Source organism: Vanacampus margaritifer, chromosome 8 (assembly GCF_051991255.1).
Source record: "Vanacampus margaritifer isolate UIUO_Vmar chromosome 8, RoL_Vmar_1.0, whole genome shotgun sequence".
In the NCBI taxonomy this organism is placed as follows: domain Eukaryota; kingdom Metazoa; phylum Chordata; class Actinopteri; order Syngnathiformes; family Syngnathidae; genus Vanacampus; species Vanacampus margaritifer.
The window spans coordinates 6,370,360-6,392,405 of record NC_135439.1 but is presented as its reverse complement, the minus strand read 5'-3'; the positions used below and the strand labels follow the sequence as shown (position 1 = coordinate 6,392,405).

The 22,046-nt window shown below is 39.2% G+C and overlaps 2 protein-coding genes across 3 annotated transcripts in view; one reads left to right on the top strand and one right to left on the bottom strand.

Annotated features, from left to right (window-relative positions):
• LOC144056699 (uncharacterized) overlaps nt 1–20,023 on the bottom strand; it is a 46,180-nt gene extending 26,157 nt beyond the window's left edge. The window contains exon 1 of one of the 2 annotated variants that reach the window (XM_077573705.1): nt 19,550–20,023. The gene's annotated coding sequence lies outside the window, so the exon portion shown is untranslated. Of the gene's footprint in view, nt 1–15,799; nt 15,846–19,549 lie in introns of those variants that run through there. The other variant, XM_077573706.1, reaches the window with a different exon arrangement.
• On the top strand, nt 7,107–21,963 carry camkva (CaM kinase-like vesicle-associated a). The gene is made up of 11 exons (XM_077573704.1): nt 7,107–7,339; nt 15,306–15,432; nt 15,832–15,963; nt 16,625–16,699; nt 16,766–16,904; nt 17,002–17,122; nt 17,197–17,272; nt 17,539–17,675; nt 17,739–17,817; nt 18,625–18,712; nt 19,552–21,963. Exons 2-11 carry the CDS (start codon nt 15,338–15,340, stop codon nt 19,822–19,824), a joined length of 1,215 nt encoding a protein of 404 aa, XP_077429830.1. The 5' UTR covers nt 7,107–7,339; nt 15,306–15,337; the 3' UTR covers nt 19,825–21,963.
• The last annotated feature ends 83 nt before the right edge of the window (nt 21,964–22,046 follow it).

Below are 22,046 nucleotides of genomic sequence, written 5' to 3'. Positions count from 1 at the left end.
ATGTACACACCCAAGTCACAAGTTAAACCACATAAACTTTGGATTTGGATCAGTTTGATACGTGGCTCAGCTAATGCAAATCTACTATGTTATCATAATGTAAAAAAAAAAAAAAAGAAGAAAAAAAGACTGAAAATAGAAATGAGACTTTCTCTTATGTTGATCTGTATTTGTCCTCCAAAAGCCATGTTGTGGCTTGTGAGCTTGTTTCTATGGCAACCATCATTTGATACCAGAGGTGTGTAGGAAGGCGGAAAAATATGGTTAAAAATTAGCAAACTGCCTTATGCATGGTCCATAATTTATCCATGTCGACTTATATGTGTGTGTAAGATGATTGTGTCAACACATTGCACATCTAGAATATGACATCCATTTATGTATTGCTAGGCCATGCCAGAGCGTATTCACATTCATGAATCAGAATGCATTTAGCTCAAAGTAAAAATGATAACAAAGTGCTCTTGTTTCAGTAACTTCAAGCTTTGGATGTTAAATACAGATACGGATCTCTGAGTAATAGGAATGCAATGGCAATCGAATAACATTCAAGATGAAAATGAAACACCTAAATACTCAAATACTTTAACAACATTCTCATTTCTGAAATAAATAAATAAAGGTTTCAAAAAAAAAAAACATTAAAGGACACGTATGGTGCATTTTGTCAGTTTTCTTAATAAAATGTCTGTGGTATGCCTTCGTCAAAGTACCCCAAAGATTAAGAATCACAGCACACTTTACACCCATTTTATAGATCCTTGCTGAAATCAGCATGGTAAGAGGGGGCTTTCTTGATCAAGCAAAATGTGCCGGATGAGGCGGATCCCTGACAACGGGAGTGGGAGAAAAAAAAAAGCAAGCAACTGTCAAGAGAAAAAGAACAATTTTACTCATGGACAAAATTTATTTGTTACAGCCCCCCCTAATAAAACACCAAACAAAAACCGTTGTAATGTTTTTTTAGTTAGTTCAAATGGCACAATATTGTACTTAATAAAATCATACAACAATAATATAAGTACATAGAATGCAAATAATTTAACCGTTTGTGCATTATTATTATTAATTCTGGTGTGTGCTTATCAATATGCAGCGTTTTATTTCTAATTTGTTTTTATTATTATTTATACGTGTTAACGTTTTAATATCAACTGTACTACAACATATAAAATCCCCAAATTTTTAGGACAGAACCAACAGGCTACTAATTTGCGTACCATGTTGCATTAAAGCATGTTAATATAGTGAGCCCCCTCCCATAAAAACATAGTAAGAACAAACACAATTAAAAAAAAAATACAATAAGAAACCATTCCAATAGGTCAATGCTCATATGTATGAAGAATAACTATGCATGAATGAAGCTTTACAAAGTTTAACACTCATTCCCAGCAATAACAGCAGCCATTTGAAAGCTGGTTTTGTTGTTTAATAAAGCAAGTTAACCGGCAGCGCCCGAGACAGACAGGCCTTATAAACTCCGTATTAGCTGAGAAGAAGGCAGAGATAAATTTCATTTATGGGTAGAGATTAAGTAATCAAGAGGATATGAAACCTGGGGCTCAGTCTAGAGAGCATGAATGAAAAATCAAATTAAAGTGCAGATTTTTTACCAGTGATTTGCGAGACTTGAGTTTCAAAGTTCAGCTCTGGAGTTGCACAAGTGCATGGCTCATGACTTATTAACCCCCCCCTCCCCCCTCCCCCTCCCTCCCCCAGTGATGCACACGATGAAACGGAGTGGTTGCTTTGACAACAGAAATCATAGATGCACCCTGATCAACACTATGGACATCCGGTCTCACAATGTTGTGGTAACTATGGTAACCTCAAAAAGCACCAAATGTTCTACTCCAAAGTGTGAGGGTATCATCTGTGACACTGTGAAGAGGCACAACGTTCCAAATGGAAGTAACTTCCAGAACTGTATACAAAGAAGTTACTGGTGCAGGAATGATTCTGTGAGTTCTATTTTTTCTTCTTCCACAATTTAAAACTGATTCTTAAATGAAATTATTGCACACTTTATTTCCTCATTTATGAGCTTTGCTGAGACGGTTAGGTGTCATGCAAATGAGCTCTGCTCAACCCTGTCCCCTCTACTAGGAGGTCAAAGTTGCATACAGCTTTCATTGCCATGACAACCAGGGTCAGCATTACCTATTGAGCTCAGACTCTTAAAAATGTGAGAGCCAACAGAAAATTGCAATCAATCTTCCATAAAGACAGTAAAGCCAAGGATAGTAGAGCCAAGGCCAAGTATGGCTTTGGTTGCCATGACAACCGGGGTCGCAGGAAAGGGGTTGCAACGAGGTGAGCGGATCCTTGCAGAAGTAAAGCCGTAGACCAGAAGGTTAGCAAAATAGAGCCCCTATGAAGACATTAAAAAACGGGATTGTATTTTCACTCAGCAGCGCTTCTTCACCAAGCCGCATCAACTCATCCACACATGAGGTGCATGCGGAAGACACACTGCTTGTGATGTCACAATCTGGCAAAAAAATCATCATCAAAAATCAATTTCTTACAAACACACATTCATACCACAGTGCCAGGTCCGCTGGGAGCAAATTAGGGTTGAGTGTCTTGCACAAGGGCACTTCAACAGCAGACACTCAGAGCTCGGATTCGAACCGCAGACCCTTCAGTCACTGGATGATGACCCACTCTACCAACTGAGCCACAGTCAACAAAATGGTATGTGAAGAATTACCGATAACAGTTTGTACATCATTATTTAATGCTGCAATTCATTATGCTGCTCCTGGTATGCCCACCTTGGCCACCAGGAGGCAGTATAATGCAGTCATGTGGACACAAACTAAATGAAGAGTAGTTATTCTACTGCTATTCTAAGTGACCCCGTAAGATGCTGTAATATTAGCTATTTTCTGAGAGAATAAAGAATATATGCCTGTACGTATACTATCTACACGTTTTTGGAAAGTGTGAAGAAGCAGCAGTACTAACCCAGAACTTCATAAGCGAGAGGCAAATATGCTAACCTTTGGTCCACCATGCATGTATTCAAAGTTTAGCTTATTTTTGTTATGATGAATCTTTTTGGTGGCCTCACTGCCCCAAAACTCAACATTTAAAAACAAACAAATATATCTATCCTGGTTAGGTCATGTATACACGTAGCCGGGTTTTTTTTTGCAAACGGGAGATATTTTTCTGCGGCTTGCCCTGTCATCCACATGTCTGCGGGTTGTTTTTTTTTTTCATTACAAACGAAGGTGTCTAAAAAAGAAAAGTGAAGATTTGCATTTCTCCGGCTCCGCGGTCCCATGTGTCCCGTCAGTAAACAAAGTTTTACGTCGTCCTCGACACACGTCACTCTATCACATACCTCATATTATTAAAAATAAATAAATTAATTAATGAACTTCCCCACAGGGGAGACCATGTTTGTACGTGGTGAGAGTGGGGGAAAAAAGTTGTTGAAAAAAGTCAAGTGAAGCTTTTTAAGATTTTGTATTTATCCTCTTTGTTTTGCTCTATGCTCAGTTTATGATGTACTCATTGACTGTTTAATTCATAAAAAAATAAAAAGTCTGCAGCACGCTGACAGTCCGTGCTTGTGTGACGTATGGTGAAGTGACGTCAAGAGATGAGCAGTATTTGGCTAACTACTGCCACCTAGGGGCTTGGCATGCATCTCATTGTAGGCCCAATTTGTGGAAGTGGCGTCGCCAGTCGAAGGCGTACTCTGATTGGATAGGATTTGGGGAACTGTTGCCACGTTAAGGTCTGGAGTTGTTAATTAACTCTTTGACTGCCAGACGTTTTCAGAAAAGGGATGCCTTAGGTGCCAGCCGATTTTAAGCATTTTGACTGATCTTTCAAGGTCCATAGAAAATTATGTGTTTGGACTATGGAAACACACATACTACCAAAAAAAGATTAGACTCTCATCTTTCATCAGAAAAAAAAAGTTTGTTTCTACCTTATTCCGTTTTTCAGTAATCCACAATAGAAAATGGTTAGTTTCACCTCTGTTTTGAAACAAACGTCTTTTAACGTCTTTGGCACTCCTCCATAGGATTTTACTAAACGTTATTTAACGTTTTTGGCAGTCAAAGAGCTAACACTGTCCTTAAACGCATTAATGCGGTTAGCTGTGGATGTTTTCTTTTTTACAAACGTGGTGGTGTGGACACTATTTTTTTTTACACCCAGAGGAGGGAAATATCCGTTTAAAAAAAATACCCTGCTACGTGTGTACAGAGTGTCCTGAACATGACACCACTCATAAATGCCCACCAGAAAATTAACCCGTCGCCAGTTTCTTTGATCGACACAAAATTAGGTGGACATATCCATTATAACAGGACACACGTCAAAGTCTCGAGGAGCAATACAACAAAACTTAACAGGAAGTCGTTCACATTGGTTTGGAAGAGCCATCTGGGGTGAATTCCAGGGCTTGTACTTTGACACACTCCTACTCGGGAATTCACCTAATTGAGCCCCAATTGAACTCAGGTGGGTAGACAGCTGGGCAACGCTAATTTGCAAAGGATTTCTGCAGACGCAATCTAATGTGAGCGGAAGCTCGGTGTCAAAGATTGATGATCGTTTCCAGATTGTGAAAGCTCATTCATTGCTGCTTGCTCCTTTTTTTTTTGTGTGTGTGCTTGCAGTACGAATTGCAGTGATGTACTGTACAACTGCAGTGTTCCTCTGAGCTGATTCTAATAATTTACTACAGTACTTTTTGTTGCTAAATAAGGTAACTAAAATCCACTATTAAATCAGCTCTAAGAATGATGCAGTACAATAACTGTTGTTGTGCTTCTGAAAACCAAACATAAATAGTCTTTTTTATTGAAATTTCTTAACTAGAACGATGCATTTGTAACTGGCTGCTTCATGGATTCCTCCATTGAAAAAACCTTTGCCATATCCGCTCCATCATTCAGGCTGCAGTTTCCTTTAAGACTGGTTTCATATTCCCCCCAAAATAAATAAATAAAAGCAAAAAAGAAAAATCCACTGCTGTAAAAAAAAAAAAAAAGCTGTCAAGGTCTTTCGCTGATGCTTGTGAGAATAAAACATTGAGCTCTTCAGTGGTTTCCAGAGCTGCTCGCATACTTTCGGTTGCCATGACAACTAAATTTAACTATACATTGACTCATCTTTTACATGTGTGAGTATAGAAATGTAGAGAAAGAGAAAATTGACTTCTGAGTTTCCGTAATGACATGCAACTTCATGATCATCTCATACAATGCTTGACAATTTACTAGGAACACACTACCATTATCAACTCATACGGATGGACTGAATTCTTATTTTTTAATTACTGAACAGGCCGTTATGTGAGTGCAAAATTAGTGTCAAACAATATCCAAGTCCCTTGCTGTTGCTATGGTGACATAAATCACACATTAGTGGCCGGTTCCTGCGCGTCGAAGTACATTTAATGGAAGGTAATCACCAAATGAGAGGAATTAGTCAATTGCTGGAACTTGTTTTTCACAATCCAAAAAAATTCCATCATAATGAGCTCTTCCATAAGACTGGAAAGTGCAGCAAGTTGCTCATGTGTTATATTTTTTTAGTCTAAAATGCTGGTCTTAAAATGGCGCTCCCTGAATCTTTTTTTTTAATCACAAACAATACACTACTCCAGTCTTGATTTTTATTTTTTGCAGAAAACTGTTTATTTTCAATTCCTGGTGCACTTCCTTCCTAAAAATACTCTTAAAGAAGATAGATTTGACAGCTAGCGCAGTGATTGACTCCTACCTGCCATATGGGGGATTATAAACTCAACCTATAAAATGAAGGCTGACATGTAGGATTCCATCTAGCACTTGTTATACAGATGAATATAGCGAGCAAGGTCCTAGAGAGCCACGAATGCACTAGCAGCTAGAAAATGGAGAGTAGGTGGATTTGCAGATGGGTAGGGAGCAGGTTAAAGATGCTCCACTACTCTCCCCGTGCTGTTTTACCTGTAATGCATACAGCCCTTTTAGCAGCATTACTCATTGTAGGACAGATACAGGTACACTTGTGTTACATAAACCAGAGCTTAAGTGTCTGCCTACCACCTAAAAATCTCTGCAGATATTTATCGTCCATCCATTTTCTATGACACTTATCTTCATTAGGGTCACGACTGAGCAGGTACGCCAAGGGTTGGTCTCCAGATAATTAAATACAGATATCGACAACCGATCATTGACACTCACACCTAATTTATCTATTTATTTATGGTTTTATCCAGGGAGCTGCCATTTTTCCCGCTTGCTGTCGACTGAAAATAACAAGTTGCTCGGGGCTCGGGTAATGACAAATCACAGCTCAGCTTCAGAAAACGTGTCCCTTTTTAAGCAAATGTAAACGACTTTATTTTCAGTGGATATTTTTGGGATGTGGGAGAGAGAGAGAAAACCCACAATTTGCCACAAAAGTATGGGCAGCTCAATGAGATTAAAACCTACCGCTGAAGTGTGAGGGATATGTGCTAACCATTATTAAACTGTGCTGCACTCCAAATTTGATGAATGAATATTGACAAAGGTAAATTAGATAAATAGCCTAAATGTCGACGAAGTCAACGTTGAAACTCAGGACAAACACGAGGGGCCTTCAGTCGGGATTCAAACCCAGAACATCTCGACTGTGAGGCGCAGGTGCTGATCACTATAGTACACCAACATGTTAACTCAATCTGAGTTCATTTACCCCGGCAATTAAAATGTTCACACTGAATGTGTTGTTTATCACTTATGGCCATTCAATTGCAGGGTACATACAGACAAGCAACCAGTCACATTCACACCTATGAATAATTTAGTGTCCTCCATGAACCTAACATGCATGTTTTGGAATGTGGGAAGAAGCCGAAGCAGAGAAAACCCACGTAAGCACGGGGGAAACGGTTTCAGAATGGGGGAGGATGTTGGAGTTTCAACTCGAACCCCAAATCTCTTGCTTGAGAGACAGACATGATTACCACTAACGCACTGTGTTCTCATCTAAAACTAGACTCCGTCGTAAGCCGAGGACCCTCTCGAACTTGTTTTCATTCATGACGATGATGCGAGGACGAACGCAGCGCCTCTGACGCACGCAGCAGTCGTGCGTCCCGCGCGCGCGCGCGCACCACCCCCTCCTCCTTCCTCATTCTCCGCCTCACAGCTGAGCTCGCTGCTACACGTGCGCGCTCCCGAGAGCAAACTGACCTGTTGGAAATGTTGCGAGGAGTCTGCTGAATCTGAGCGGTCGAGTGGTCAAAAGTGGACTCGAAAGTCGTGCCGCGAAATAAAGAAAACGAGAGAGGGTTGGATACTTCTTACATAACCGATTCACTTCTTTTGAGGTAAGTGCATGAGCATCTTTTGTACAAAAACGTGGACATTTGAAGACCATCTGCTTGTGTATTACTTGGAAGATCGGTGTCATTTATGTGTAAAAGTACAAATTGGGCTTCCTTACTTTGCCCATCTGGCTTCATTTTTTTTTTCAGCCCGAGACTTTGCCCAAACTCCACGCGGAGGCAAGCTGCTTCTCGGCTTAACGTGTTCACAGCCTCACACTCCCCGAGATTGTCATGACTAGTCATCCTTTCGCACCCGAAAAGTCATCGTGCACCCCGCTAGGCGGCACAATGAGGGATGAGGAGAGGGAGAGAGAGAGGGGGGGGGGGGGAGAGAGAGAGAGCAATACAAAAATAATGCATGCATTTATTAAATAAACAGGTGTGTCATTCATGATCAGCACAATTAGTGGTTAACACATCTGCTTCACTGTTATGATGTTCTGGGTTCGAATCCCAAGTTTTCATGTTCTTCCTGCGCTTGTGTAGGTTTTCTCTGAGTAATCCAGCTTCCTCCCCCATAAAACAAACAAACATGTTAGGTTCATTCAAGAATCACAATTGTCTGTAGGTGGGAATTTTAAGTGTCAATGGTTGTTTGTTTATAAGTGTAGTGCGATTGACTGGCAACCAATCCAGGGCGTAACCCACTTCTCTCGCCAAAAGTCTGCTTAGATCAGCTCCAGGTCACCCTCGACGCCGAGGATAAATGCTACCTCTCCTGTGATTGATGTCAACAAGTCACCAAAATCAGATGGGAGGCTCCAGTTAGATAAAACAATATATATTAAATATAAAACAATGACTGAATGGATTTTCCCTGTGATTGATTGGCAACCAGTCCGGGGTGAACTCCACTTCTCTCATCAAAAGTTAGCTGCGATTGACTGCAGCCCATCCATGACCCAACCAACCAACCAACCAGGTTAAATGCTATTAAAAATTAATGAATGGGTGACCAAATGTGGCTCATTCATATTTACTTCCCTGCTTCTATAAGTGGCATCGCCACACAGACAAAACAGATTTCCTCAGTTGGCCTAATCTCGCAAAATTCAACATGGACATTCAACACCAGTCATTGGCTGTAAAGTTGCCAGGCCTCCTCATTGTTTTGCCGTTATGTAAAAGCACACGTCGGAGAGCCGCAGTTTTCAGTCCCATCAAGCAGCAATGATAAGCACGATGCTGTATCGACAGCAGCGCAGCCGCATACTGTAGCACTCGGTTACCATGGCAACTAAACAACATCAGAGAGAAGCTGGTCAGATGACAGAAGAAGACATGAATGGTCGTCAAAGGGGCCGATTCGCATCCTCATGTGTGTCTTCGTTGCTAAACCGACACCTCCTTTCATTGATCATACGGTCACAGAGGGTCTGTTAGTTGTCACAATTGACGTCCGTATCATAAATGAAGGCTAAATGAAGCACATTCTTCGCAGCCTGGCTCAAACACAAGACCATCTGTCCTGAATCGTCAAGCCTTTGAAGAGGTGCCACTTTGGCGAAAACCCGCTGCTCTGGCATGCCGCCATGCAACAAACGACAACGCCAACAAACATGACATGAGCATACAATACAACATCATTATATGTTTTTAAAGTGCATAAAAAAGGGGAAATGTATTAGGGGTGAAAAGCTACAACTCTTAACTCAAAACGAAGTGTCTTGTGATTGATTATTCTAAATGTTAAAATAATAAGTTCCCTTCAGTTCAAGGTGGAAAATTATGCATTATATTCCACAATTTCAAAGTGCTTTAAAATCATATTTGCGGCATTATTTTATCACAAATACCCCAAAGATGAAGAATTATAGTACACTTTTCACATTTTTTTTTGTAGCCTCACTGAAATTAGCCTGTTGTGTCTCATGCAAATGAGTCATTGCTCAACCTACTCCTATTACTGGTGGGCCAATGCCGAACAGAGTTTTTATTACAATGACAAAGCTACATTGAGTTGAGTCCTGAGTCTAGAAAAAAAAAACGGCAAAAGTGTGGGCTGCATCGCCAAATTTCCGGATTAGCCTTAGTAGTCATAACTTCAATATTTGAATGGAAAACACATCTAGTCTATAAATATGAAACAATCCAAAGAAAAACACCAAGAATGGCAGTAAGCGGGCGTTTGGTGATGATGAATTCTTCCGCCGCCGCACAAAAAAAGTTAATTGCACGGTATTCGTAGCCTCAAAACCGCAAATGTCGGAACCATCGTAAACCGGGCGAGGACCCCCCGTATGAAGTTAGCATTTGGTTTTGGCATGAATGTTTTCATGTAGTCTGGTAGATGCTTGAAAATGTCAGATCTTCACCCACCCGCCATTGCCACCGAAAATCGCTGTGGTATGTAAATTAGCTTCACTCTTACGTCACAATTCAAAATGGCTCTGGATTTTGGAACTAGTCAGATAACTTGACATGTACTTGGTTGTTTAACACTTCAGGTGTGGGCAGGCACTCCAGGAAACCAAGTGTTTGCATACAATCCATTAAAAAGTCGATTTAATATACCCTTGACAATTATCTAATTTAACATGACACTTAATTGTTAGACAATAATAGCAAGCTAACTTTTAGTTGCTTCTGGGGAAACAACTTTGTCATTCCCCCCTGAAGGGTTTCCACAATTGCTGCGAGTGAATTCCGAAGCATTAATGAAGAGCTCTTTATTCAGATCGTCCCCAAAAGGCACAGATAAAAGACGCCTTGAGTCAGCATTACATGGTCTTTGCCGTCGTCTTTGTCAAGGAGAACTGCCTTTATCTGCGAGCTGGGTGAAAGCGTTTGGTGGGAGCCTCGTAGCGCAGGAAGGCACTGATGATCAATCACGATACAGTTGGGCATGCACATTATGTTGAATTCAAGAGATTTTCCTAGCGCTTGTCATTTAGGGTCTCTGGTGAGCTGGAACCCATTTCACATGGCTTTTGGCAAGGGGTTTTAATTCAGATTTTGTTTTTTAATTTGACTTAGGGCTGCTCGATTATGAAGAAAATATCAATCACGATTATTTTAGTAATAATTGAACTCACGATTAGGACGATCGTTTATTTTTTGGTACAAAACAAGAAAATGTTTAAACGTAAAAAAAAACAAAATAAAAAAATTAAGACAAATACAATTCTTTAAAACACTATAATTATGTAAGTTCCTTTTGGATGAAACAAAATGTATTAAATTTGTTATTTTAAAATTTAAAAAATGTGCAAATGTATAAATTTCAACAACGCAAAAGTTAGTATTAATAATCCTTTTTTATTTTTTTATTATTATGCTGATTTTGTAATTGTGAAGTGTAATAATTGAAATTTTATTGAATTTCAAATAACTCATTCACTCCCATCCATTTTCACTGAAGCAATCCCATTCGCTCCCGGCTGTTTTACTGGATTTAGATTGATTTTGCAAGGCCCACAGAATATTGTGTTCTATTGCTATAAACAATAAAACTTGGAACGTACCAAAAGAAAGATTAGTCTCTTCTTTCATCAGGAAAAAAAAGTGTTTTTCTATCTGTTTCCGTTTTACAGCAATTAGCATTAGAATATAGCTAAGTTTCATCATTAGTCACAAATCACAACCTTTTGTAACATGGCCCCGGTTGATCTCTTATACTCTACTGCCACCTGCTGACCGTTTTTGTAATAACTATCATTACTTTAAGCCTTCTCTTCAGTTCAGAGGCTGCATCAAAGCCTTCTGTATGCTCTAGCATAAAAAAAATAAAACATAAAAAAATGTAAAAATATGTTTTGGGGACTATGGTAATATTTTAAATAGAACGTATTTATACATATTTGGGAGCAAATTAGTTAATGTACAGCCCTAATTTGACACCAAGGTGATGACAGTCGAGTTAACTTTGCCTAATCGATGAGGTAATCGATATTTTTTTTTCCAGTCAATCAATGAGCTCTGTGCCTCCAAACAGACCCACTCACTTACTCTCCCTGTCAGCTTCAATTGCACAGGCCCCACCCCCAACTTGATCATCCAATTACAGTTAGATGCCTTTAGGGCAAGGTAGATCGCGGATGAGAATTAAACCCCAAACCTAAGAACTGTGAAGTAGACTTGTTTACCTCTAGGCTATCATGTTGCTCTAATTATAATCTATTGTCTCATGAATGTGGAATTATTGCCTAAGTCATTTTTGCTGTTCACTGATAGTGTAGTGGTACGCTTTCCTGACTTAATTCTCGGACTTATCAGAAAGTGTGGGTTCAGTTCCCACTCAGACTAAGCGACATATGAATGCAAGTGGGAATGGTTGTCAGTCTCTATTATGTGCCTGGCGACCAGTCCAGGATGTAGTGTATCGTTTGCCCGAAGCCAGTTAGGTTAGAACAATTGGCATAACCAGATAATCGGCATAAAAAATAGATGGATGGATGACTGATTCACTGCTAAGAAACAAGGCACATATTATTAAAATAAATGGAATTTATAACAGCACAGATGGATGGATTTAGGAGGTAGGCAGATACAAAACATTAACGGTGGCACTGGGTGTTATATTATAAGAAGAAAACATGTGACTCAGATAATCCTTCAGACTCGAAGTGAACACAAAGTCCTCCCCTTGAGGACAAAGACGACTCGCATTATTTCGGGGCAAATGTGGAGCTAAGTGTTTTGAGTAGCTATTGTCTACTCATACCCACCCCAAGGAAGGCTTTTCTTTACTTGGGCATATACAGTACATCTGGAACACAAACAGCCCCGTCAAGTTTGTCAAACTGTCTCGGCTGTACTTGAAAGTCGAGGAGGCTTTACCCCCTTCTGCTACTCTGGGCTGATGCTCAGCTGCACTTTATTCTCAGCGATGATGTGCGCTGCGAAAGATTGGTACTGCATAAACAGGAATAACCTTTGAGGCATTGGCAACCATGGATTACTGCCAAACTGGAGTTAAGGGTGAAACAGAAGTCAACACCATCCTGCTGTCTTGTTACTTAGTGAGACTATTTAATAACACTAATATTGTCTTTTACTTTCTGTCTTCTTCCCACCAAATGGGCTGCATGTCCATTAAAAAAAAGAAAGAAAGAAACTGAGACTTTAGTAACTTGCCGTGGTTTCCGTGGACTTCACCGCAAAATATTCTCTCAGGATAGTTTTTCAAAAGAGATCTGACAATCGGGCCTTTGTTGACTTCAATTGCAAGGAGTGAGGACGCTCAAATTGGGCCCCATTGTCAGTCTACCTCCTTGAAAGCAACACTAAGGAACTTTCAGTTTACGTTGATTATGGCAGTGCCATATGGACAACAGCGGTAATGTTATGCCTAAAGGAAGACCACATTTCCCATGAGGACAAGAGCATTGCGGATTTTTTTTTAGCTTATACCAGCGAGTGAAAGCCGGGCCATCCTCGACTCTCCTCTTATCCGGGTAGCTTCCCGTTTTTTTTTCCTTTTTATGTCTCCTCAAACAAAACTTTTCAGTTGTTCTGCAGCTTCTGCCATGAAAGGAGTACCGGTAATCATGCGTCTTTGTAACAAATGTGAAAAGGGGGTTAGTGACGTATGCCATAAAACAGTCAGCACATTTGTAGTTTTTTTGTGTGGCAGTGTTCCTACCACCCTCCTCAAACTTGCTTAGTGCCAGTAAAAAATTATAGACACCTCAGGCTATGGCAAAGATACTATTCAACTAGTTCAAAATCAATGTTTCATCAGAAGAGTTATGAAAATATTTTATTAAGGATTAATTGAAAAGTTGCTTAGTGCTTCTTTAAATAGAGGCCTGGTAATCGGCGGTGGAATAAATAAAAGCCTGTGAGAATGATTTGAGGAAAAATGTTACATTACAAACCACGATCACACAACCACAACCGCTATCACTCGAGAATACAATAATTGAGTCAATCAAAACACTATTTATAGGTTTTCGTTTAACAATTTGCTTGGTATTATGGTTGTAATTCATAGCCGTATATACCAAACTCTGATTATAAATACAAACATACCGAGGCTAATAAAGGTTGTATCTGCTCCACAATACAGAATAAAGCACATCTGCAGAGATATCAGTCTCAGTAATGAGCCCCCTTGCGGACCCTCCAATGACTCTGAACCTGCTTGTAAGCAATAAAGAGTATTAAAGCAAGCTGCTTTGCCAATCCTCCTCGCATTCTCATTCCCCAAAATGTATTTTCAGAAGAAACATAATATATGACCGCGCTTTTACAGCCATGAGCAATCGTTTGCTTTTTGGTGGGGTCTCGACTGAGGCTCCAGACAGCAGCGAGCTCAGTCGGATTTCTCTTTTGACTCCCACTCTTCTCTGCTGGCTGCTGTTTTTACTTCTTGTGCTTGCCAAGAAAGTGCCTGTTTACCATAAAAGCATACAATATTTAGATTGGCATGGTAGCCTGGATTGTTTTCGGAGCGTGGAGTAAAACATGGACCATCAATTAGTTCTTAACGCCGTACACTCGTCGGCTACAAAATTAGGTACACATGCATAATTGAACCAATGTGTCTCTGACAATATCACTCAAAACTGAGCGGTGAGCACTATCATTTTTTTGTCTTATGAATGCATAGTATAGCCAGAAAATGTGACCAATACTGTAGGTACTGTGACCACCACTGGCCTTGAGTGTGGTCATCTTCAGTTTAAAATGCTTTGTTGAATGTAATGAGCTACCATTCAACCACATTACGCTGTATGCTAAGTGCATATATAACAGCAATTGTAAACGTTAAAAAGAAAGGTCTCAAGTGAAAAATGAAATGATGGTCAAGTGAAGAAAATTCTTGCAGTAAAAAACAGTGAGAAGAATAATGATACTGCTGTAGTACAAAGTAAAAAAAATGATCCCAGCCTGGCTTTTATATTATTTTAATGGTATTGTTTTTATGAAACAATAGTATTAAGAGACCTTTTGGAATGGCATAGGTTTACGATGATGATGATCATGATGGCCATGATGAATAAATTGCCTGTTTGTGAGGTCTCAACTTGACCGAAAACTAATTGTTGCAACTGTGTATATCCAGCTGAAAATGTACCGTAATTCACAAAAGTGAGTACACACCTCACATTTCTGCAGATATTTAATTCGATCTTTTCATGGGACAACACTGAAGAAACTACAGTATAAAGTCTAAAGTAGTCAGTGTACAGCTTGTATAAGAGTGTAAGAGTGTAAACTGACTGTTCCTTCAAAATAACTCAAAATGCAATAACTAAGCTGCTGTGGCAACAAAAGTGAGTACACCCCTAGGTGAAACTGAGCACAGTTAGTCAGTTTCTCTCCCCAATGTCATGTGACCCATTAGGGTTACACGGTCTCAGGTGTGAATAGGGAGCAGGTCTGTTAAATGTGGTATTACAGCTCTCTCACTATCTCATTCTGGTCACTGAAAGTTCAACCTCATGGCAAGGAACTCTCTGAAGATCTGAAAAAAATAACTGTTGCTGTTGCTAAAGATGGCCTAGGCTATAAGAAGATTGCCAACACCCTGAAATTGAGCTGCAGCTCATAATAAATGAAAAAAAAAAAAAGCTGCTCACACCAGTTTTTGAAAAATGTGCGAGTGTATTCTGGTGGCAATTTATGTATTTGAGGGGTCTGAAACAGTCCTCGAACAGTCTTTGAATAGTTTTGGAAGAAATCACTCCCCATAGCAGTTTCACCGATCGGCACAAAGTTTGGTGACGCGCAAAAAGTCTCAAGGACCCATGGCCGAATTGAACAAGAAGTCGGTCACTTTAGTATTTATTTGGGGTGAATTCCAGGGCTCGTACTGTGACCAACTATTACCAGGGAATTCACCAAAATGACCCCAATAATCGGAAAATGGATCGTAGTCAGATGGACAATGCTTCTTTTTTTTTTTGCTTAAGCTATCTAAGTTGTTGGTGAATTGATGATCCTTTTGAGGATGCACCATGAAACAGATGTCATCGCTGCTTTTATCTTTAATTTTCTTTGTCCTTGTTTTTTTGTTCAGCAAAAGATTCCCTGGCTAGGGCAGGAGCTGCCATGCCATTTGGTTGCCTGACGCTGGGGGAGAAGAAGGATTACAACAATCCCGCTGAAGTCACCGACAAATATGACCTGGGACAAGTCGTTAAGTCGTAAGTCAGGCTGCTCACCGGATTAACTCTTTGACTGCCAAAAACGTTAAATAACGTTTAGTAAAATCCTACGGAGGAGTGCCAAAGACGTTAAAAGACGTTTGTTTCAAAACAGAGCATTTGGGTGAAACTAACCATTTTCTATTGTTGATTACTGAAAAACGGAATAAGGTAGAAACAAACTTCAACTTTCTGATAAAAGATGAGAGTCCAATCTTTCATTTGGTAGCATGTGTGTTTCCATAGTCCAAACACAAAATTTTCTGTGGATCTTGAAAGATCAGTCAAAATGCTTAAATCGGCTGGCACCCACGGCATCCCTTTTCTGAAAACGTCTGGCAGTCAAAGAGTTAAGAGAGAATGTTACCCCAAAAACATGAAGCCCTTTTTCTTTTGCAGAGAGGAGTTTTGCGAGATGTTTCGAGCGAAGGACAGGAACACGCTGAAAATGTACACCTGCAAAAAGTTCAACAAAAAAGATGGCAGGAACGTGAGGAAAGCGGCCAAGAATGAAATAACGATCCTAAAGATGTAAGTGGAGCTCAGCTATAACGCTTGTGAAGACATTTTGAGACTTTTTTTTTTTTTTTTACAAATACTGTAGAAACAGATGTCATGGCAGAATACTGAGAGTTTATACAATACTTTAGATCATTACCCACTAGCGCCTCCCTCCATTGACTAGTGTCTTTTGTTAACATTTTTCATCTGTGTCACTATGTGACAGTGGGATTGTGAAGCAATTACTGTAATCTCATAAAGTAACAGTCATGTGTTAAACAATAATTGTCCTGGTAAAGCATCTGCTGCCCCCAAGTGGGCAAAATAATCTGTGCAACATATTTATCATAATACATGTTGGATAATGTTTGTTTTATATCGGTATGGTCACAATTCATCAATTAGGGACTAGTTTATTCAATTAATCTAATAGATGGATAGACAGATTCCACTAACCTAATATGTTATTGGAATGTGGGAGGAAGCCGTAATAAATGGAAAACATGAAAAGTTCACATAGGAAGGCCGGAGGCAAGATTCAAACCCGAAATGTTAGAACTGTGAGGTGCTAACAAGCCTTGATACAATTTTAATAAGAACATCCATTGATATTGCCCCTGTACAAAATTTATTTTGTTAGTCACATTTTTTGTGCCAATCCCTTCTTTTATTCCTCTTTCCCCTTTCACAGGATAAAACATCACAATATCCTCCAGCTGGTTGATGCTTTTGAAACAAAGAAAGAGTACTTTATCTTCCTGGAACTGTAAGTATGTTCACCTCGCGAAAATGCCGCAGTGAGCCTCCTCACCAGTAAGTTTCTATTCTGTAGCGCAACAGGCAGGGAGGTATTTGACTGGATCTTAGATCAGGGCTACTACTCAGAGAGGGACACCAGCAATGTGATGAGGCAGGTGCTAGAGGCCGTAGCATATCTGCACTCTCTGAATATCGTCCACAGAAACTTAAAGGTACGAGGCTCTGCTGACACCGAGTGATGAGTAAGGAACACTTTGTGACATCAATTCCAGCTCAGTCTATTAACAAATGCTTGCTCTCCTCACACAGCTGGAGAATCTAGTGTACTTCAATCGCTTGAAGCATTCCAAAATTGTTATCAGTGACTTTCAACTGGCAAAACTGGAAAACAGACTTATTAAGGATCCGTGCGGGACTCCGGAGTATCTTGGTGGGTCAAGTTTGACATGCAGAACATCATCCCAAAACTATGGAAAGCTATGAGAGCTTCTTTCTGACTTTCAGCTCCTGAGGTTGTTGGAAGGCAGAGATATGGAAGACCTGTGGATTGCTGGGCGATTGGGGTCATCATGTACATACTGTAAGTACCGCTGATCAGGGATTGGGAAAAATAAATTGATCCTTAGGAATTTAGTCAGGTGTGTATAGTCCTGTTGTCGACTATGCATTTGTGGCATAACAATCAAACACTTGTCAAGTCAAAACAATAACTCTAAAAGCGAGGTGTGGAATTTGTCAGTACTCAACACCAGCGCTGAAACAGAAAGTGATTATTGTTTGTTCATTTATCCCCCATGTTAAGAATAACGATAAACCTAAACTGTGTTATTTTTGCTGACTCAAAAGCTTGTCAGGGAATCCTCCTTTTTACGATGATACCGATGAAGATGACCCTGACAATCGGGACAAGAACCTCTTCCTCAAGATTTTGTCGGGGGACTACGAATTTGACTCGCCATACTGGGACGACATTTCCGATTCTGGTAAGCGATTCCACTCGGTTTGTGGTAAAGCTATCAATAGTTCACTGTTGGTCGTCTTTTCAGCCAAAACCTTAGTGGCGTCTTTGATGGAGGTGGACCAAGACCAGCGATTGACTGCACAGGAGGCTATTGCACATGACTGGTAAGAAATACTGTTTTCTAAAAAAAAAAACGCTGTTAATCCACATGGATTTCCAGAGTGCGAAAGGAATATGCTATGTTGCCATGTTAATGATACCTACAATTACGTTATTGTTACATCGTTAGGCTTCCGTAGAAGAAAAAGGCCAATATTTGCAAATCAAGTGATTAGGCTGAGAAAAGTCATTACATGATTCATGTAAATGAATTTATAATGTGACCTCTTTAAAAGGACAAAAAATGTGCATAATTTAACACTAAACCCAAAATGGCGGACTTCCTGTTAGACAAAATACATTTTTGTAGGTCTTGGGCTCTTTCATATGTCTCCCAACTTTTCGTGGATCTTGGTGAAACATACAACCGGTTGCTGCTTTGTTGAAAATGTGTAGTGTTATTGCACCATTTTTGAAAAATCTCACAATATCGTAAACTATAAAAAAATAATTATTGTTTTGCCAGACCTAATGTGTGTGCGAAGTTTCATGAGTTATCGTCTATGTGTAGACTCTAAAAATTAGCGTTTTTCAAAAAAATCACAAACTTCGTGTTTCAACATCATGAAGACCTAAACACTTTTCTAAGCAAATGTGAGATTGATCTGGTTAACCCGCTAGGGAGGAAAAAACATTAAAGATTAAAATATGTAGGCCTATTTCTTTTAGCCAGGTGGTGGAATCCCACAACGCACCAAAAACACACACACTTACTACAATCACTATGCTCTGAAGGAGTATATATTGAAAAGTCATCGTGTGTTATATATGTGTGTACCTCGCTTAAGTTAAGCTGTGTTGTCTTTCCACAGGATTTCTGGGAATGCTGCTTCGGATAAGAACATCAAAGATGGTGTTTGTGCACAAATAGAAAAGAACTTCGCAAAAGCCAAGTGGAAGGTATAAATTCCTATAGTTTAGGGCTGATTTCTGCTCTGAATGTAAAATAAAAGAAAATCGACTGTACAAATATTTACCTTATTTGAAGTAACAGTACATGTTACTTTTTTATTTAACACTAATAGAAAAGCAGTGAAGAGATGTAAAATAAGATCGACACGATAACATCCTTGGGTTAAAAAAACAAATTCATCTTGTGAATATATTTGATTCTTACAGATTAAATTGACATGACAGCACATACAGGCTGAAATCTGAATGGACAAAACATTCGGAAAATACACATACTGAAACCACGGCAGCCAAGAGAAATCAAGTGCATAGAGTTTGGGAACTAGTAATAAAATTGAGAAAGTAATAATAATGCATCAGATTTATATAGCGCCTTTCTAGACACTCAAAGACCCTTTCCAATGGAATGGGCACATTATTCATGCACTCACACATACACACTGTGGTGGCGGTAAGCTGCTTAAGTAGCCACAGCCCTGGGGCAGCCTGACGCAAACATTCGCGGCTTCCATACACCAGTGTGAGTAGCACTGGAGGTAATGTGTGTGAAGTGCCTTGCCCAAGGACACAACGACACGTGACTTGGGGGGGGAGAGCGGGGATCAAACAGCCAACCTTATGGTCACCGAACGACCGTCTCTACACCCTGAGCCACGGTCACCACAATAACATTTCACTAAACAAATATTAGAGTTAGGTTGTAAATGCAGGTCAGTGCTGGTGACATTTGTTTGGCTGTGACATTTTTCCAATGTAAAATATGTACTTTGGCTCAAGAATGGCAGGGAAGTTTAGACATCCATGTCCATATGTTTGCTTACTCACAGAAAGCTGTCAGAGTCACCACCCTGATGAAGAGACTGCGGGCATCCGAGCAAGGGGATTCAGGCGCTTCCGGAGCTGATGCCGGAGCACCCGCAGGCACCGCTGCTGCTCCGGTAGCGGCTGGCGGAGGCCTTGGCCTTGCCGCCAGCCTAAAGGCAGCTCTTAGCGCAAACGCTCCAGACACACAGACTCCCGCCACGCCCGCGGATCCTCAGCCAAGTACAGCCAGAGTAGAGGAGAAGCCGGAGGAACGCTGCAATGGTGATGTTCTCTAAAGAAAAGAAGAGTGGGGATTAACAAACACCAAGAAGAAGATGATTCAATACGGTCAACATGGTTGGCATAACCTGGTGCAGGTGGTGTTGTTGTTGTCCAACTATCCCTGATTTATCCTATGTTATGTATTTCATCAATTTTGCCTACTGTACTGATTGTTCTGTAGTATTCACCACTCTTGTTACTTTGTGTGCAGGTCCCTTTAAAAAAATAAAATAAAATAAAAATACATGTAGTTAGTTCAAAGTAGCTCCTCTGTTGTGCCCCCTTTCCCTCCTCCCGACTAACTCTCCAAATGCAAAGTGGAATTTAGTGAAATCAATTTCATCTTTGGTCATCAACTGACTGTATGTATATGTAAATAGTGTGCATTTGTTTCAAACCAATGGCTAGCGGTAAGCTTTAGATCTGGATTCATGTCGTAGAGTTATTTTTATTTATTTATTTATTTTTAAATAGAAAAAGACTATATCTAAATCAATATGTAAAAAAACTTAATGCAGATAGTAAGATTGTTCAAATTTGTCAATCATGTTCCTGAAAATATTTTTTCACCTGATTACTTATCTCGATCAAAATGATCCTTCTTAAAGATATGTGTTGGAATAACAATCAGACACCTGTTTTGTGGATTTTTTTGGCCTCAAGGCTGGAACACGGAACAGCTATGTGTCTATAAATACACTTAATAGAACAACAAATATAGTAATACAGCCAATAACACAATTTCTGCTAGAGTTATGAATGTCATTGGTATATCCCCTATTCACTCATGTCTGACCATAGCTACTGTACAATGAGAAATACTGCATAACTCACACAAAAATTAACTTCACACTCAAATGACAGCAAGGATGCTTACACCCCCCGCCCCTCGCCCTCACCCCCTTTTAGTTAAAGTGCCTTAATATTCTTTGCAGTAAAGAAACGTTTCCGAAGAAACAGCTCCATTAAAATGGCCTATTTATAATTTCTTTGAAATGTTTTAGCTGCTTCACTTGCTCTTCTTTTTTAGAGTCTTTTAGACCGCTTCATAAATAAATACTGTATGCCCTCCATTTTACCAATGTTATTGGGGCCACCCAGAAAAGGGAAAAAAATACTCCACAAGATTAATGTCTTAATCTTACAAGAATAAAATTACATTATTATAAAGTATTTTCAAGGAAAAGCGTTATATATTATTTTAGATTAAGTCATACACTTTGTCAAGAGTAATATTTTCCTGAAATTTAAGTAATAATTTTATATGAGTAGTTGTATATTTGTAGGAAATAAGTGGTATACAATGGTATATATTGAGACAAAAAGGTTTTATTTATTATGTAATTTTATGAGAATAAATTCATATATTTTTCATCTAGAAATGTTTGTTTTTGAGAGGAACGAATTTATATTTTTGAGACAGTTGTATATTTTTAGATTAATTAAAAATTAAAGTTTAATATTTTTAATTGGATATTTTTTCGAATAATTCCGGATTACCATGAAATTAAATACAATAGCCTACTCAGTACTGTATTATGGTACATCAATATCAGAATACAGTATTTATTAAAGGAGTATCAGTCAACTGATATCTTCTCTTTATTTCCCAGTATAAAAGCACAACTATCATATTACTGTATCGCTAAACTATCAGACTTTTCTCCTCTAAATATATAATTTTTTATAATTTTAAAATCATGACTTTAATCTATAAAATATACCACTTAAATATACAAATATGTGAATTTATCGTGTAAGTATCGAAAACATTGTACTCTCATGTTACAACTTTAATCTCGAAAATGCCGGTATTATATAACTTTTTTTCCCCTAAAAAATAATTCTTAACTTAATTCTCCTAAGATTACGACTTTAATATCGTACTGTAATATTTTTTTTTCTTTCTTGTGTGCCCCCAATTCTTCTTTGTGCTGATGCCGTTTAAGACAAAGATTTTATGTGAAGTATTGTTTTAGCCGTTTTGCTGATGTTGTGTTGTCGATCGTGGTAAAGTACTGCTTATTCATTTCTGATGCTGTATCTGTGTTATCTGCATTATGTAGTTGCTTTTTGTGTAGTTAGTAACACTTAGCAGAGTTAGCAAATTGCTACAACGCTTATAAAAGAATAAAATTAGCAATATTTGTCTGGTTGTTTGTCATGTTAAACTCCCTCACCTTTTAATGATGAATGGATGAATGGATGGATGGACAGACAGCCTAGCTGCATTAGA